The sequence below is a fragment of the Sminthopsis crassicaudata genome, chromosome 2, assembly GCF_048593235.1.
Source record: "Sminthopsis crassicaudata isolate SCR6 chromosome 2, ASM4859323v1, whole genome shotgun sequence".
Taxonomy (NCBI): domain Eukaryota; kingdom Metazoa; phylum Chordata; class Mammalia; order Dasyuromorphia; family Dasyuridae; genus Sminthopsis; species Sminthopsis crassicaudata.
Genome location: NC_133618.1, coordinates 439850260 through 439868117, shown reverse-complemented (window position 1 = coordinate 439868117; position 17858 = coordinate 439850260). Strand labels below are relative to the sequence as shown.

The 17858-nt window shown below is 34.7% G+C and overlaps 1 protein-coding gene across 2 annotated transcripts in view; it reads left to right on the top strand.

Annotated features, from left to right (window-relative positions):
• Window positions 1-17858, top strand: part of UQCC1 (ubiquinol-cytochrome c reductase complex assembly factor 1) — a 130987-nt gene that overhangs the window by 49343 nt on the left and 63786 nt on the right. For both annotated transcript variants that reach the window (XM_074292485.1, XM_074292484.1), the window contains exon 7: window positions 9650-9758. In XM_074292485.1, coding sequence (XP_074148586.1) covers window positions 9650-9758 — 109 coding nt within the window. The remainder of the gene's footprint in view (window positions 1-9649; window positions 9759-17858) is intronic.

Sequence of the window (17858 nt, the reverse complement as noted above, 5' to 3'; positions counted from 1 at the left end):
TATTTATTCTTTCCTTAGTCTCTGCATTCCACATGGAATTAACATTTCTAAGGAACTTATTTTGAGTCCCATCTTCTAAACAATTTCTCCGTTATTGCTTTGTAGATCTTGCCCCCTGGCTTCTGTTCTTAGAAATTCCAAGTCTGCATGTGATAGGGAGGATAGAAATATTGCTGCATGGTAGGAATTTTCCCGTGTTCCTGATTATACATTATACATACCCTTTGCCTTTTCCATGATAATTTTTTTTCCCATTTTCTATGAAATTTCCTCTCTAGATCCATGCTCTTCTCCTCTGGGGCTCATTTGTCCCTTCAAACTCTGATTCTTCTTTGCCTTAGGCAGGATGAGTGCTTTCTAAGTCCCAGATCCATGTGAGATTATATCCATTGTAAGGTTTCCATCTTTTAAAAATGTTTCTCCTCCCCATGGGAGCAAACTTCAGTGGTATGGAATGGAAATGTTATGCCAACCCTTCTTCTCAGCTGGATCCAGAACTCTTGCTGCTCTCCTATTTGTTTTTAGATACTGCCATTTCTGGGTTTGGAAATTGGGTTCCTGAATGACTGTGCTCATATTCAAGTCTTCTCACTCTTAGGGCTAACTCTCAGGTCTTTGAAAGGATTGGACTAGATCATATCTGAGGTCCTTTCCAGCTCTTAATTTCATAATTTTCTGAATTGTGGTTAGTTTTCTTTATATTTAATACCAGTTAGAACATGGCAAATATATGAAATCAAATGAGTCAGATGAGAGAAAGGAATCAGTCTGCATTATAATGTATTTTGTAATTCTGCTGTCTGTTGATGGATCCCACACAAATTGGTAATGTGGAGGTAACATGAGGATGTTGAATCCTGATTTTTAGTTATTGAGCTTGAATTATAACCAGAGATTCATCTTCTCTACAAAGCTCCCATTTCAAAAATAGTCTTAATTTTCTTGAATTTGACTTTACTCCATAATTTCATTGCCTTAAGATAACCATCAATTGGGATGGTATCCATGGAAGCAAGGGAACACACTGCCTTGTGAAACAGAAAACATTTCACCTCATGTCTATGGTGTTAGAAAGTTTATGGTCTGAGAAAAGCTGTGCCTTTTAAACCTCAGGGGCAGGTGCATTAACAAACTACCAAACTTTCAAATAAATGAATTCCATTACCTCACTATTGCTGTTGATGAATTGGCCCCAACAGAACTTATGCATCAGAGCACATAGCTAATCTTTTCAGGTGAAAGGCCAACAGGAATGGTGTGATTAACCTCCAGAAAACCATATGAGAAATGAATGTTTACCCAGTTTTCTTGGAGTTGAGTATACAGTTCTTTCAATGACCAGCCCTGTCCTTTTCCAAAAGCAAATTTCATAAAATCATAAATTGTCAGAACTAGAAGATACATTAGAGATCATTTAATCCATCCACATAATGAATCATAAGGCACTCTTCTTGCCCTCAAAACTCTCATTAGGAGCCATTATTCTCTAGTCCAGGATCTTACCCTGATTCATTGTGTGACCGAAGGACAACTTCCTTCTCCTTTATAAGCCTCAATCTGCCTCCTCTTTGAAATGAAAGGGTAGGAGTAAGTTATTTTTAAGGTCCCTTCCAGCTCTGGTACCCTGTCAATTGAACACTTTAAAGCTCTCTTGTTTAGGAAAAAGGTTTGGGAGGAGGTAGTAAGGGGTGAATAAGAAAAGGAAGAAGGGATGAAAAAAACTTCCTCCTTTCATTTTGACAAGTATGTATTTCCAGCTAGAGGCTGTGTAGAGTAACTGGCAGACTGATGTAGAAATCTGTTATTCTTATGACTTCTTGTAAAATGAACAGAAACTCTTACTTTGCTATTATCTTTACTTAAGCTCAAACCCTTTTAACAGGTTTCTTATACAGCTACTCTTTTTCCAATTTATTATTCACACATCCAGAATAATCTTCCATGTACTTAAGTTTTTCTTATCTTTTCAAAAATCTTTATTGACTTTCTGCTGTCTACCAAGTAGAAATCAGATTTTTTGTCTCATCATTCCAGGTGTCACAAGAAATGTTAGCTCATTTGCTTCCTTTCATGCATTCTGTCTTTAGCTAGACTGGTTTCTTCTCTGCCTTCTGAATAAATTGCAATTTATCCTACTTCAGTATCATACTTTGTATGCTTTTGGATTCCCCTAATGTTGAATTGCTGTCTATGTGTTTATGACCTACTCTTTGTGTCTTCCGGGTTTTATAATCAATAGTAACCTTCTCCCTGCAAACCTCTTATAATATTTTGTCTTGTAACTTGTTAAATAACTTACCATATAATATTATGTATTGTAATTATTTCTTTTTAAAATAGTATTATGTTTTTCCAGATACATGCAAAAATAGTCTTCAACATTCACCTTTGCAAAACCTTGTGTTCCAAATTTTTTCCTCCCTCCTGCTAACTATATCTACCCCCTCCCTAAAACAGCAAACAATCTGAAATAGGTTTAACATGTACAATTCTTCTATATATATTTCCATATTCACCATACTATGTAAGAAAAATCAGATCAAAAACAAAAACAAAAGCCCTAGGAAACATAACAAAAGTGAAGCAAAAAAGGTAAAAATATTATATGCTTTGATCCACATTCAGTCTCCATAATTCTCTTTTTTGGATGCAGATAGCTCATTCTGTCACAAGTCTTAGAATTGCCTTGACTCACTTCATTATTGAAAAGAGCCAAGTCTAGCAGAGTTGATCATCACTGCTGGATCAAAGGGTGTACAGTTTTATGGTCCTTTGGGCATAGTTTCAATTGCTTTCCATAATGGCTGGGTAATCATTTTTCAATTACCCCAACAATGTATTAGTGTCCCAGTTTTCTCACATTCTTTCTTATATTTATCATTATTTTTCCTGTCATCTTAGCCAATATGGTAGGTACAAAGGGATACCTCAGAGTTGTTTTAATTTGTATTTCTCTAATCAGTGGTAATTTAGAGCAGTTTTTCATATGAACAGAAATGTCTTTAATTTCTTCATCTGAAAATTGCTTGTTCATATCCTTTGACCATTTCTCAATTGGGGAATGGCTTGATCACAGTTATTTCTTTGTGCTCACTAGTGCACTAAGCTTCATAAAAGCAGAGTTTATATGTTTAATTTTTTTTCTTTTTTTGCTTACGCAATTGGGGTTAAGTGACTTGCCCAGGGTCACACAGCTAGGAAGTGTTAAGTGTCTGAGACCAAATTTGAACTCAAGTCCTGATTTCAGGGCTGGTTTTTTTTTTTTTTTTTTCAGGTCCTTGTTTTCTTTAAAAAAAAAAAAAAAAAAAAAAAAAGCACCACCACCCAAGTATTCTTTCTCAGCAGTCCAGTAAGCTGTTATAAAACAAGTATTATTTTTTTATAGACAAAAAAATTATCAAAACTGATATTACATTAAAAATGCATGATGCCATGTACTCTCTGCTAAAGTTAAGGATTTTCCACTTTGTAAAAGGGAAGTGTGGGAGTGTTTTCTCATATCTCTTCTCTAGAACCATGTTTGTTTTTTGTAATGTCATAGCATTCACTTTTGATTTTTTTTGTGTGTGGGTGTTTTTAGAAAGCCTACCTTAAATAAGAAATATTGAAAGGGTGATATTGAAAATTAGAGGGAAAATAAACTGAAAACTAAACAAATTTATAGAAATAATAATTTAAACTTAAAGCTGATTCTTTGAAAAGACTAATAAAACTGTTAAATCTTTTAAGTAATCTGATTAAAAATAAGATAGCAGAAAATTAAAGGAAAGTAAATGAGCAAGGTAAAATAACAAAACCAGAAATATGCTACCAAAACTTAGAATAAAAACAAAACAAAATATTAATATTTTTAAAAATGTAATATATTAAAACTAACAGGATACCAGATAAGAGAGCTTTATTAATCTGATCTCAGCAAAGAAATTAGAATCAGCCATAAAGGAATTACCAAAAGATTGCCTAATAGATTAACAGAAAAATTCTATCAAACTTTTAAAGATTTCCTAGAGGTATATTCCTGGGCTAGTCCCTTACCCCTACATAACAACAGCCAAAAAAACTTTTAAAGAACATTTAGCAACAGTACTACATAAATTATTTTTAAAAATTGAGAAAGCATACTACCTGACTCCTTTTATGAGACAAATTGTCTTACTACCTAAAACCAATACAGTAAAAAAAAAAAAAAAAAAAAAAGCACAGGATATAAAGTAAGTATAGAAGTAGATTCTATTATTGTTATTGTTTATTATGTTTATATATTGTTATATATATAAAATATGTTATATATAATATTTATAACGCAAATATTGTTAATGATTATTGATTTAAAAATTTATGCAAAATCATAGCAGAGACTATAGTGATTTATATCAGAAGTCATCATGGCCAGTTAGATTTAGAAAGGATTTTTATAGGAATAGTATACTATCCTTATATACTATTACCATTAGAGTAATCAACATAATTAATCATAAGAAAAACATGCAAAACCACATGATTATTATAGCAGATATAGAATAGGCCTTTGGCAAAGTATAAACTCATTTATGCTAAAAACCTTATAAAGTATAGGCATAGAGTCTTTAAAAAAAAAAACATATAAAAATCTAACCCAAGCCAAAAGTAAATATTTTAAACAATGACAATAAATTAGAAGCTTTCCCAATAAATATACAATAAAGCCAGGGTACTTATTCTCCCCACTTTGATATAGTTGTAGAAATTCTAGTAATTCTATAAGAGAGAAAGTTAAAGGCAAAAAAAATTGGTGAAGAGGAAATAAAACTATCCCTATTTGCTGGTAGTTTATTTTGAAAATTTTTAGGAACCAGATTGGTGGCAGGGGCAGAGTCAAGGTGGTAGAGTGAAAGAAAAAAAGTGTCAGGAGCTCCACTCTGCAAACTCCTCCAAATAGATCTAGAAAATGCATCAGACTGAACCCTGAGGGGGAAATTCAGAAAATGGTACAATGAGTCCTTTTTCTAGCACAGGTGGGCTTACAGACACAGACGGGGGGGTGGGGTGGATATTATAGAACATGGGATGACATGGGATGTAACATGAAGCACTTCAGCACTCAGGGAAAAGCTGTGCACTAAGGCAAAAAGAGGTACCGAATGCATCTTAGGACTGAGTGGGAACAGGTATAAGCTGGTAGCTTTGCCACCCACAGCTCAGTCCTAGATCACAGATCCAAGATGGCATGAGGAGGAGGTAGTGTCCCCAGGTAGGGAAGCTTTTGATTGAGTATGGAGAAGAAAATTCAGATGCCAGTGGTAGCAGTGGTGGGGCTCAGGCTGTTGAACAAGGTAGAGTAGACTGCAAAGGAGTAACCAAGGTAGGAATCCTAGACCAAAGGGAAGCCTACAATTATGTCCTTCTGAGCTAACAGATCTTCCTAGCTGGTTAATAGGAGCAGAATACAGTAGTAGATTACTTTTGCACAGACCCAGACCCAGATCTAGACCCATGTCAGGAACATGTAGTGCTCAGACCAAGGAGGCAGCAAAGAGACAGATTTGAATCAGATCACTTTAGTAAAACTGAAAGCTCATAGGTCCAAACTTCTCTGTGAGATCTTGGAATAAATAACACAAATCTCAGTAACAGAAGAAAACAGTAACGGTTCAAACCTTATTTCCAGAAGTGTGATTAAGTTGAGCCTTAACAACATCAAGTCCAAAGTCAAGGAAGCAAGCTGGAAGAATGAATAGACAAAACTAGAGCTCCCTCATAATGAGCTATTATGGTGACAGGAACACTCAAAACAAAGAAAAGAATTACTCAAAAACATCTACAAGGAAAACCTTAGAGAAAAATACAAATTTAACTAGAATTATTGGAAAAGATGAAGCAAAAATTAATGTTTTTAATGGAATTACTTGAGAAAAAACTGGAAAAGAAGTGAGAATGATGGAAGAAAAAATTAGACTGGTTTGATATAAAGAGTACAAAACTTTGCCAAAGCAAGAAACTCCCTAAAAATTAGAATGGACCAAATAAAAGTCAGTAACTTTATGAGGCAACAAGAAATATTGAAGCAAAATCAGAAGACTGAGAAAAAGAAGAAAATATAAGCAATCTTACAATAAAAAGAACTGGCCTCAAAACAAATTGAGGAGAAAAAAAAATCTTTTTTTTTTTTTTTTGGTAAAATTTTGAGTTCCAAATTTTCTCTCTTCTGCCCTCTCTTTTTCTCATTCCAATAAAATTTCCAATAAATACAGATATAAAGGAAAGAGGATACCTGTTCTTTCTGCTTTCATGTAGTTCTGGAAATGCTAGTAATAGCAATGAAAGAAATTTAAGACAAAAGATCAGTGAAAATCCTAAGGAACCAGATTAGTTGAAGGGGCAGAGCCAAGGTGGTAGAGTGGGAGGAATAATAAAAAGTTAGATATGGATTATATGTGGGCAGTCATGTAAAATGTTTCCATATTGATCATTTTGTGAAAGAAGAAACAGAACAAAAGAAAAAAAACCATGAAAGAAATAAAGTAAAAATAGTATTATTCAATCTGTTCTCCATCAGTTCTTTTGAGGAGAAAAAAAAATTAAGAATCATACTACCTGAAAGCCATAACTAAAAAAGAGTATAGGCAGCATATTTCAGGAAATCTTGAAACTGCCCGGATCTCTTAAAACCAGAGGTCAGAATGTAAATAGATATAATCCAGTGGTTACTTCCTGAAAGACATCCCAAAATGAGAACTCTCAAGAATGTTATAACCAAAATTCAGAGCTTTCAGGTCAAAGAAAAAGATTAGCACTATAAAGGAGCAGAAAACTTGGACTATGATATTCCAGAAGCATAATAAACTCTTATAGACAAGAATATTTTGCCCAGAAAGACCTATTATAATGCTTCACAGGAAAAAAAAAATGATACTTTAATGAAATAGATGACTTCTAACCATTCCTGATGAGAAGATTAGAGCTGTATATAAATTTTATGATCAGGAATTAAGAGAAAGACAAAAAGTTAAACATGATTAAACGATGAAAAAGGTCATAATAACAAAGTTAAACATGATTAAATGATGAAAAAGGACAAAATAAGGGTAAACTGCTTACTTTATAATATGGGGAGTTGATACTATCATCATTGGGGTCATAGGTAAGGCCTAAGAATTTTTTTTTTTTTTTAAATGTCTTCAAGTTTTAAGAAAAGAAATCCCAGTAAACTTTGGATGGAAAATGGCGATCTGCATCCAGAAAGAGAACTGTGTAATTCAACACATACTATGTTCCCTTTTCTTTTTCTTTTTTTCCTCTAGTGGTATTTCCTTTTTGCTCTGATTTTTTTTCTCCCAATATTATTCATTAGGAAATATATTTTTAAAAATGAATATATGTATAATTAATTTTTTTTTCATTTAAAAAAGAAAAGAAAAAGAGAAAGGAGTTTACTGTATAGGGGAAAAGGAAAGGGAAAGAAAATTATCTTATAATCAGGATATCCAAGTAGACAAATGAGGAGATAGGGTGCAAGAAACAGGTGACACTTGAACTTCATTTTTTTTTTTAATAATAGCTTTTTATTTTTCAAAATACATGCAAAGGTAGTTTTCAACATTCACTGTTGCAAAACCTTGTGTTCCAATTTTTCTTCCTCCTTTCCCCCACCTTCTCCCCAAGACAGCAAGTAACCCAATATGTGTAAAACATGTACAGTTCTTCTATACATATTTCCAAATTATCATACTGTATAAGAAAAATCAGATCAAAAAGGGAAAAAAAATGAGAAAACAAAAAATAAGCAAACAACAAAAAAGGTGACTATCACTATGTTATGATCTCCATTCGATCCCCATAATCCTCTCTCTGGTTGCAGATGGCTCTCTCCATCACAAGTTTATTGGAATTGGCCTGAATCACCTCATTGTTGAAAAGAGCTGTATCCCTCAGAGTTGAACATCACATAATCTTATTGCCGTGTACAAACTTGGTTCTACTCACTTTATTCAACATCAGTTGAACTTCACTCTTATTAAAAGAAGAAAGGGAGGATGCACACTTGCATGTGGGTATGCACAAATACATGGAATTAAGTACAGAACTACATTTCACTCAACAAGGAAATAGGAGAGAGGGAAGAAGAGAAGGTAAAATTAGAGGAAGAAAAGATTAAAGGAGAGATTATTGTTGTTCTGTCATTCAATTGTGTCTGAGTCTTTGTTAACTTGTGGACCATCCTCTCCAGAGATTTTTCTTAGCAAAGATGACTGATTTGCCATTTTCTTCTCTAGTGGATTAAGGGAACAGAGCTTTAGTGACTTACCCAGAATCACTACAATTACTAAATATATAAGATCTGATTTGAACTCAGGACTTCCTTACTTCAGGCCCAGTACTTGGATTAGTCCTAAGCAAAAAAGTTATTAAGAATATACACAAATATAAAGTTCTTTTTGAGGTGTCAAGAAATGGGAATATTCAGGGGATATCTGTAAATTGGAAAAATCAAGTTTATCACCTATAAATGTGGTAGAATATTGTTATGCTAACTCTTATCCTCTCCTCTCCTTTTCCTTTCCTCTCCTGCTCCTACTGCTGTTACTGCTTCTTTTTTCTTTCTTTAAAAAATACTGTTTTTTATATGAGATGACTCTACAAAAGGAGGAAGGGGGGGATACTGGGAAAAATTATGATGATATAAAAAAAATAAGATATCAGTAAAAACTTGTTTTAATATATATATTTCCTACCCATAGATGTAAATTTATATGATGTGCTTTTCTTCCAATTTTTAAATGATATAATCTTTGATATGCAAGTCACATTTCCATTTTGAATTTGTTATGGAATATGGTTGGTCTAAGCCTAATTCTTTCCATATTGCCATCCAGTTTTCCCAGGAGTTCTAATCAAATCTAATTGTTTTTTTCCTAGATAATTTATGTTTTGTCATTTGTTATTGAACAGTGGGTAATTCATTACTTCTTATTCTCCCTTGCTGAGTTTCTTCCACTAATATACTTTCCCACTTTTTAATCAATCTTAAATGGTTTTGTTGATTGGTGCTTTCTAATATATTTTAAAGACTCGAAGTGTTGCTACCTCCTACTACTAGAAATTTTGTTATTTCTATTTTTAAATTATTTTTATTATTTTCTTTGATATATCTTATTTCATATAATTTTATGAATTTTATGAATCATATGAATTTTACATTTCCCCAGCACTTAGCCTACTTTTTTGGTACATAGTCAGGAGGGAATACTTGTTAAATGAATGGATGAATGAATGGATGAATTCAGTAGTCAAAAAAATCAACATCTATTCACCACTTACTGTTTGCAAGGAACTGCAGTAAGCTTTGGTGATACAAATATAAAAAGGAAACTCAAGGAGTTTACATTCTTATTATTATTAAGATATATGCTCATATGAATATATACTGAATATCTACAAAATGAATACAAGTTAATTTTCAGGAGGACAATTCCTAAAAAGATGGAGAAAATTTGTGAAGTGTGTGGCACCTAAGCCGAGGCTCAAAGAAAGCCATGGATCCAAACAGGTGCGAATTGAGTACAAAGACATGGAGCTGGGAGATGGGAGTATCTTGTGTAGGTTTAGTAGGAAGTATAAGGAGAAGAGAACTGAAAGCAGCCTACAACTGATTGCCTTTCCCCCCCCCCAGGATGTGTCTTGTCCGGATGAAGCAGGAAGGCCGTTCAGGGAACTACATGTGTCGCATCATAGTTCATTTTATGTGGGAGGACGTTGAGCAGCGTGGCAGAGTCATGGGGGTAAGTGGGTTTGGTCAAACATGTTTTCTAAAATCTTCCAGTCCATGATCATGATTTGCCTCTGTCAGATCAGAAGCACCAACTATCTAGGAAAGATTTCATTTCTCTCTGTTTTTGAATTGCTTCCTGAAAGACATAGTTTGCTCTGACCAAGGGATTAATATTTCAAATTAATTAATTAATACTACTCATGGTGATTAACATGTAAATTATGCCCTGGACAGCTGAGAATTCATATCACATCTTATCATAAGAGGTTAGGGGAATGCCTTTGGGCCACAAAGTAGGGCACTGCAGAGACTGAGGTTCTTCTAACATACCCTAAGAAGAGGGGCTGCTATGAAATACCAATCATTGTGGCTGACAAGATAGAAATAATGTTCATTTTAAATGATGCAAGCAGGAGCCTAGCATTTCCAACAGGAGTGGTTGTTCAGCATGCAGCATGAGCCTGAGCTGCCTCCACTAATCTGAGAATCCCCATGATGTGGTATAGAGAACTTTAAACTTTCCTGGGTTCCAGTCTAGGTTTTGCCCATTGCTAGCTTTGTGATTAATACCTTACCTCTCTAAGTCTCAATTTCAGCTGCAAAACAGGCCCAATAATTATTGCTCTATCTTAGTCTTCTTCACAGATCTGCTTTGAGAGACCTGCTTTGTTTGTGCTGTACTGTACAGGCAGACCTGGCCTTGTCAGACTGGGCAAGGATGTCTGCTCAGGCTCTCCTCTGTTTGGGAATTGTTGACACCAAGTGCTTCATGAGTGAAATTTTTGTTGTGTTCTAAGTGTTTGCCTAGGTCTGTGGCCTTGGTGTGCTTTTGGTGCTGTGGTTCTTCCTGAAGAGGACAAATACAGTTCCTTCTGCACAGGCTCCATTCACTTTTAGGAACTACTTGCTTCTATTCTTTCCTTGTCTTGGCTGATGATCTTATTGAAGGAGATAAAAATGGATGCCATTACTTAGATATGAACTACTGCTCTGATTGCTTAAGCTGTTCCAGCAATCCAGAACTGAGCTCAACAAATTTTTCTTTGTTTCACTTAGATGCCATTCACTCATTTAAACTGTCAGCAAACCCATGTAGTCTAACTTAAACTTAGGCCCCTTTCCCCCAGCTATTAAACTATACTGCACTAGAGGTGAGTAGTGTAGTTGTCACTGGAGAGCATTCCAGCACCATCTTCCACCTGACAGAAAGGTCCTCCTGCTGCTTCCTTGCTAGTCTCCTCAGGTGAGCGAAAGAGCTAGCCATTCTGATTGTACACCTATGCCTCCCATCTCCTGTTGTGCCTGTTCTTTAATATTCTCTCTCTCTCTCTCTCTCTCTCTCTCTCTCTCTCTCTCTCTCTCTCTCTCTCTCTCTCTCTCTCTCTTTTATTTTAAGGATTCCAGCCAACTGTATATTGACTTGGAAAATCACATTTTAACATTATCTATATTCTACTGTATTTTTATTTATTATGGTAGATAAAACCCAATTACATTTTAATATGGTTTCAGCTGTATTCAGGAATGTTACAGTGATGTATTTTTTTTTCTTTTTTTATTAATTTTATAATTATAAATTTTTTGACAGTATATATGCATGAGTAATTTTTTTATAACATTATCCCTTGTATTCATTTTTCCAAATTTTCCCCTCCCTCCCCCTACTCTCTCCCCTAGATGACAGGCAATCCCATATATTTTACATGTGTTACAGTATAACCTAGATACAATATATGTGTGTAAATCCAATTTTCTTGTTGCACGTTAAGTATTGGATTCTGAAGGTATAAGTAACCTGAGTAGGTAGACAGTAGTACTAATATTTTACATTCAATTCCCAGTGTTCCTTCTCTGGGTGTAGTTGTTTCTGTCCATCATTGATCAGCTGGAAGTGAGCTGGATCTTCTTTATGTTGAAGATATCCACTTCTATCAGAATATATCCTCATACAGTATTGTTGTTGAAGTGTATGGTGATCTTCTAGTTCTACTCATTTCACTCAGCATCAGTTCATGCAAGTCTCTCCAAATCTTTCTGAATTCATCCTGCTGGTCATTTCTTACAGAGCAATAATACTCCATAACCTTCATATATCATAATTTATCCAACCATTCTCCAATTGATGAATATACATTCATCTTCCAGTTTCTAGCCACTACGAAAAGAGCTGCTACAAACATTTTGGCACACTCAGGTCCCTTTCCCCTCTTTAGTATTTCTTTGGGATATAAGCCCAGTAGTAGCACTGCTGGATCAAAGGGTATGCACAGTTTGATAACTTTTTGGGCATAGTTCCAAATTGCTCTCCAGAATGGCCGGATTCTTTCACAACTTCACCAACAATGTATTAGTGTCCCAGGTTTTCCCACATCCCCTCCAACATTCATCATTATTTGTTCCTGTCATCTTAGCCAATCTGACAGGTGTGTAGTGATATCTCAGAGTTGTCTTAATTTGCATTTCTCTGATCAGTAGTGATTTGGAACACTCATATGAGTGGATATAGTTTTAATTTCATTATCTGAGAATTGTCTGTTCATATCCTTTGACATTTATCAATTGGATTTCTTATAAATTAGGATCAATTCTCTATATATTTTGGAAATGAGACCTTTATCAGAACCTTTAACTGTAAAAATATTTTCCCAATTTGTTACTTCCCTTCTAATTTTGTTTGCATTAGTATTGTTTGTACAGAAACTTTTTAGTTTGATGTAATCAAAATCTTCTATTTTGTGATCAATAATGATCTTTAGTTCTCCTCTAGTCATAAATTCCTTCCTCCTCCACAAGTCTGAGAGGTAGACTATCCTCTGTTCCTCTAATCTATTTATGATCTCATTCTTTATGCCTAAATCATGGACCCATTTTGATCTTATCTTGGTAAATGGTGTTAAGTGTAGATCCATATCTAATTTCTGCCATACTAATTTCCAGTTTTCCCAACAGTTTTTTTCAAATAATGAATTTTTATCCCTAATGTTGGTATCTTTGGGCTTATCAAACACTAGATTGCTATAGTTCTACCCTTTTTTGTCCTTTGTACCTAATCTGTTCCACTGATTGACTGGTCTATTTCTTAGCCCATACCAAATGGTTTTGGTGACTGCTGCTATATAATATAGCTTTACATCAAGTATACCTAGACCACCTTCATCTGCCTTTTTTTCTTTTCATTAATTCCCTTGAAATTCTCGACCTTTTATTCTTCCATATGAACTTTGTTGTTATTTTTTCTAGGTCACTAAAATAGTTTCTTGGGTGTCTGATTGGTATAGCATTAAATAAATAGATTAGTTTGGGGAGTATTGTCATCTTTATTATATTCGCTTGGCCTATCCATGAGCACTGGATGTCTTTCCAATTATTTAAATCTGACTTTATTTTTGTGGCAGCCTTGTAATTTTGCTCGTATAATTCCTGATTTTTCTTTGGTAGATGGATTCCCAAATATTTTATGCTCTCGACATTTGTTTGGAATGGAATTTCTCTTTGTATCTCTTGCTTTTGCAATTTGTTGGTGATGTATAAAAATGCTGAGGATTTATGTGGATTTATTTTGTATCTAGCAACTTTGCTAAAGTTGTGAATTATTTCTAATAATTTTTTATTAGAATCTCTGGGGTTTTCTAAGTATACCATCATATCATCTGCAAAGAGTGACAGTTTGATTTCTTCATTACCTACTCTTATTCCTTTAATCTCTTTCTCGACTCATTGCCAAAGCTAGGATTTCTAATACAATATTGAATAGTAATGGTGATAGTGGGCAACCTTGTTTCACTCCTGATCTTTCTGGGAAAGGTTCCAGTTTATCCCCATTACATATTATGCTTACTGATGGTCTTAAATATATGCTCCTGACTATTTTAAGGAATAGTCCATTTATTCCTATACTCTCAAGTGTTTTTAGTAGTAATGGATGTTGTATTTTATCAAATGCTTTTTCTGTATCTATTGAGATGATCATATGGTTTTTGTTAACTTGATTATTAATATGGTCAATTATACTAATAGTTTTCCTAATATTAAACCAGCCCTGCATTCCTAGTATAAATCTTACTTGATCATAGTGTATTATCCTGGGGATGATTTTCTGAAGTCTTTTTGCTAATATCTTATTTAAGATTTTAGCATCAATATTCATTAAGGAGATTGGTCTACAGTTTTCTTTCTCAGTTTTCAACCTACCTGGTTTAGGTATCAGTTTAGGTATCAGTCTGTGTCATAAAAGGGGTTTGGTAGGACTCTTTCATCCCCTATTTTTTCAAATAGTTTATATAACATTGGAGCTAATTGTTCTTTAAATGTTTGGTAGAATTCACATGTAAATCCATCTGGTTCTGGGGATTTTTTTGGGGGGAGTTGATTAATAGCTTGTTTTATTTCTTTTTCTGAAATGGGACTATTTAAGCAGTTTACTTCCTCCTCTGTTAATCTAGGAAGCCTATTTTTTAGAAGTAGTCATCCATTTCACTTAAGTTATCAAATTTATTAGCATAAAGTTGGGCAAAGTAATTCCTTATTATTGCTCTAATTTCCTCTTCATTGGTGGAAAGATCCCCCTTTTCATTTTTAAGACTAACAATTTGATTTTACTCTTTCCTTTTTCTGATCAGATTTACCAAAGGTTTATCTGTTTTATTGGTTTTTTCATAAAACCATATTAATAATCAAATTAATAAAAACCATATGATCATCTCAATAGATGCAGAAAAAGCATTTGATAAAATCCAACATCCATTCCTACTAAAAACATCTTTACTCATTCTCTTTGATTCATTGGTTGAGATAGGGGAGTTGGAATACTCCTTGTTCCTCATTGCCACTTTCACATTCTCTGTGTTTCTTCCATTCCTTAGTAACCTCTGTCCTCGGAAATTCATGCAGTTCATCTTTACTGCTTCAAAAAAGAAAAAAAAAACCAACAACAAAATTTTCTCGTAGCTGTTGTCATTCCCCTTCCTTCTTCAAAGAATTTGTTTTGCAACTTACAATTTTCTCTCCTCAACTTCTGTTCTCATGTTAGGGAATTTCAGTATACATTTTGACTCTCCAATTATCCTATTCACTTAGTTCCTCAACCTATTTACTTTTCATGGCCTATTCTTTTACCTCACTTCAGCTACACATGTAAATGATCATAGCCTTGATCTTTCCAGGACCTACAAATGTAATACCTCTATGTTCAAGAATTTTGAAATCCCCTTCACTGATTGTAATTGGCTTTTAACCTCTTCCTCCACCTTCCTTTACCAAACTGTACTCTTCATCCACATTATGATTTACAATCCTCTTCTCAATTTTCTCCCAGGACATCTTCCTATATTAGCCACTATCCTTTTTTTTCTAATCTTAATCCTTTGGCAAAGCAATTCAGCTCTGCACTGTTCTTTCTTAAATCCCTATTTCTCCTAATCATTTCAGCAATTGTTGATCCTTTTTTCTCTTAAGACCAATGATACTGAAAGTATCTTATACTTTGACTTGCCTGTGAAGTGGATGTGAGTGAAGCAGAAGTGGGCAAAAGTCATCAGCCTTGCTCTCTTCTCCAGAGTCACTGAAGTCTAATGGTAAGGCAGAGGGTAAGACAGGTGGCCATGGTCCAGGATGCAGTGGGTAACCTTGGCCTTTCAGAATTCCCTTGTCAGTTATTCCTGTCCAAGCCTCAACCTTGGATCACTCTTACCATTCATTTACCTTTGTTCCTACACATGTGTTGAAAAAAATTGGAGAAAATCACACATTTCTTCTAGGTTCTCTGTAAGTTTATTTATATGAACTCAACTAGGTCCTCACAGCTTCTGGGCAATCCTACTATTTTCTCTAATCATTTCACTATCCCACTCTCCATACAACTCTTCCATATCTTTTTCTCTCTTTAAACCTCTCATGGCTTCCCCTTTCCCTATTTTCTCCATTGAGAACTTTGTCTCATGTTTTTGGATAAAGTGAGACCATTTTTCATGAGCACTCTCTTTTCTTCATCTCCTGTGTCTTCTCTCTTTCTTTATGCCTGTCTCATATGGTACAATGACCTTATTCTTTGTCTAGGTCAACTCCATGCCTTTTCCTCCAACATGTGACCTTCTTTCTCATCTTCTCTCTTTTATTTATTTTCAATCTCTCTCTTTCTCTACTCCCCCACTACCAACAAACAAGCCCCTTGTCTTCCCATCCTGAAAAATCCACACTTGACCAACTTTTACTCCTGCAAACTATCATCATCCTGTATATTGTGTCTCTCCTCTGTTGCTAAATTCCTCAAAAAGTCCCATTCACAATAGGTATCTCTGTTTTCTCTTTTCTTTTTATCTCTACCTGTTATAGACTAGCTTCTGAACTCATCATTCCATGAACACTGCTTTTTCCAAAGTTACCATTCATTTCTTAGTTGATCAATCTGATGACCTTTTTGTAGTCCTCATTCTCCTTGACCACAGACTGTGACTCTATTGATCACTTTTTCCTCCTTCATACTTTTTACTCTCCAGGTTTTTAGGACATCACTTCTGGTTTTTCCCTTTGACCATTTCTTCTCTGTCTCCTTTGTTGGATGGTACTCCAGATCACAGCCTCTAACTGTTGGTGTCCTGCAGAGCTCTGTACTAATCTCTTTTCTCTTCTCTATATTTCTTTTCTTGGGGATCTTGTCTCCTTTGGGTTTAATTACCATCTTTGTGCTGATGTTCGCAATTAAACCTTTTCTGCCCCAGTCTCTCTACTGACCTCCAGCATCTCATCTCCAACTGCCTTTCAGATATCCATCTTTCATCCCTGGGTATTTTATCGACTGTTCCCCATTCTGGGAACCTGCTCCTACGTCTCATCTGACTATTAACCTTCCTGCCTTTAAGTCCTAACTAAAATCCCGCCTTCTGCAGGAAGAATTCTCTGAAATGTAGTGCCTTTTGTCTCTTAATTATTTTCTCTTCATCCTATATATACCTTATTTTGTATATATTTGTTTGCATGTTGTCTCCCCCAATTAGATTGTGAACAGCAACTCTCTTTTATCTCTCTTTTTTTTTTTTTTTTTTTTTAAATCCCCAGCACTTAGCACAGTGCCTGGTTCATGGTGAGTGCTTAGTAAATATTTACTGATTGTTTAAGGCCCATTTACTAACACTTGCTTGTAAGATTATTCAAAGTAAGGTGTGCTTTAGTGATCATTGCCTCTGAATGGTGTATATCAATCTGAACAAACTTCACAGGTTCCAGGTTACTTATGCCTGCCCTAGAGCAAAAATTTTGCCCAGCAAAAGATAGAGATGACAAACCCATTGTCATTCCTAGCTCATTATTGACTTCTGTATATATTGAATCATAGTAATACCCATGTAATTTTTCAGGAATTACTCTTTTTCTTTTAATATGCAGCCTAATTTATCTGTCAGTTTGGTTTAGATGTATATCTCCATCTACATCTATACTGCAAGGTATAAATTAGATGATCTCTCAATGTTCTGGAAAACACTAATAAAGTTAGCATTCATTGACATACCTATGAAAAATAATGTTGGAGTCATATATATTTGAAGCAATTTCAAATTATTATTTCTGCTTTTATTATTAATTACTTGCTTTCTCTATGTGATAAACATGTAGAGGAGAAAGATAGATGTTCACTAGCCACATCTGGGCAAATGTGGATACATATGGGACACTCCAATTTCTGTTCTGTGGAATTTAATGGGTCCATTAAAAGAACTATGAAAATTTGAAACACATTCTGCCTGGAATGCTAGGATATGCTGCTGTCTGTTGCAGTTAGGCCTTATACCCAGGTCTTCCTTATTCAGAGGCTGCTTCTGGCCAGTATGTCATGTTGCCTGAAAGGAACCTTAAAGACCATTCAGTTTAGGGATTTTAATCATTTCTGTGTCAAGGATTTTTGTACTATTCTAATGAGGCCTACACATAATTTCCCAGAATGTTTTAAAATAATTTAAGCAAATGCTTAATTTCATGATGATGTTGATTATGAGGATGATAAATAGCATCTATGTAGTGTTCTGAGGTTAACAGAGCACCTGATAAGTATTATATTATCTTCACAACAACCTTGGGAAGTAGAGAATATTATCCTCATTTTACAAATGAGAGAACT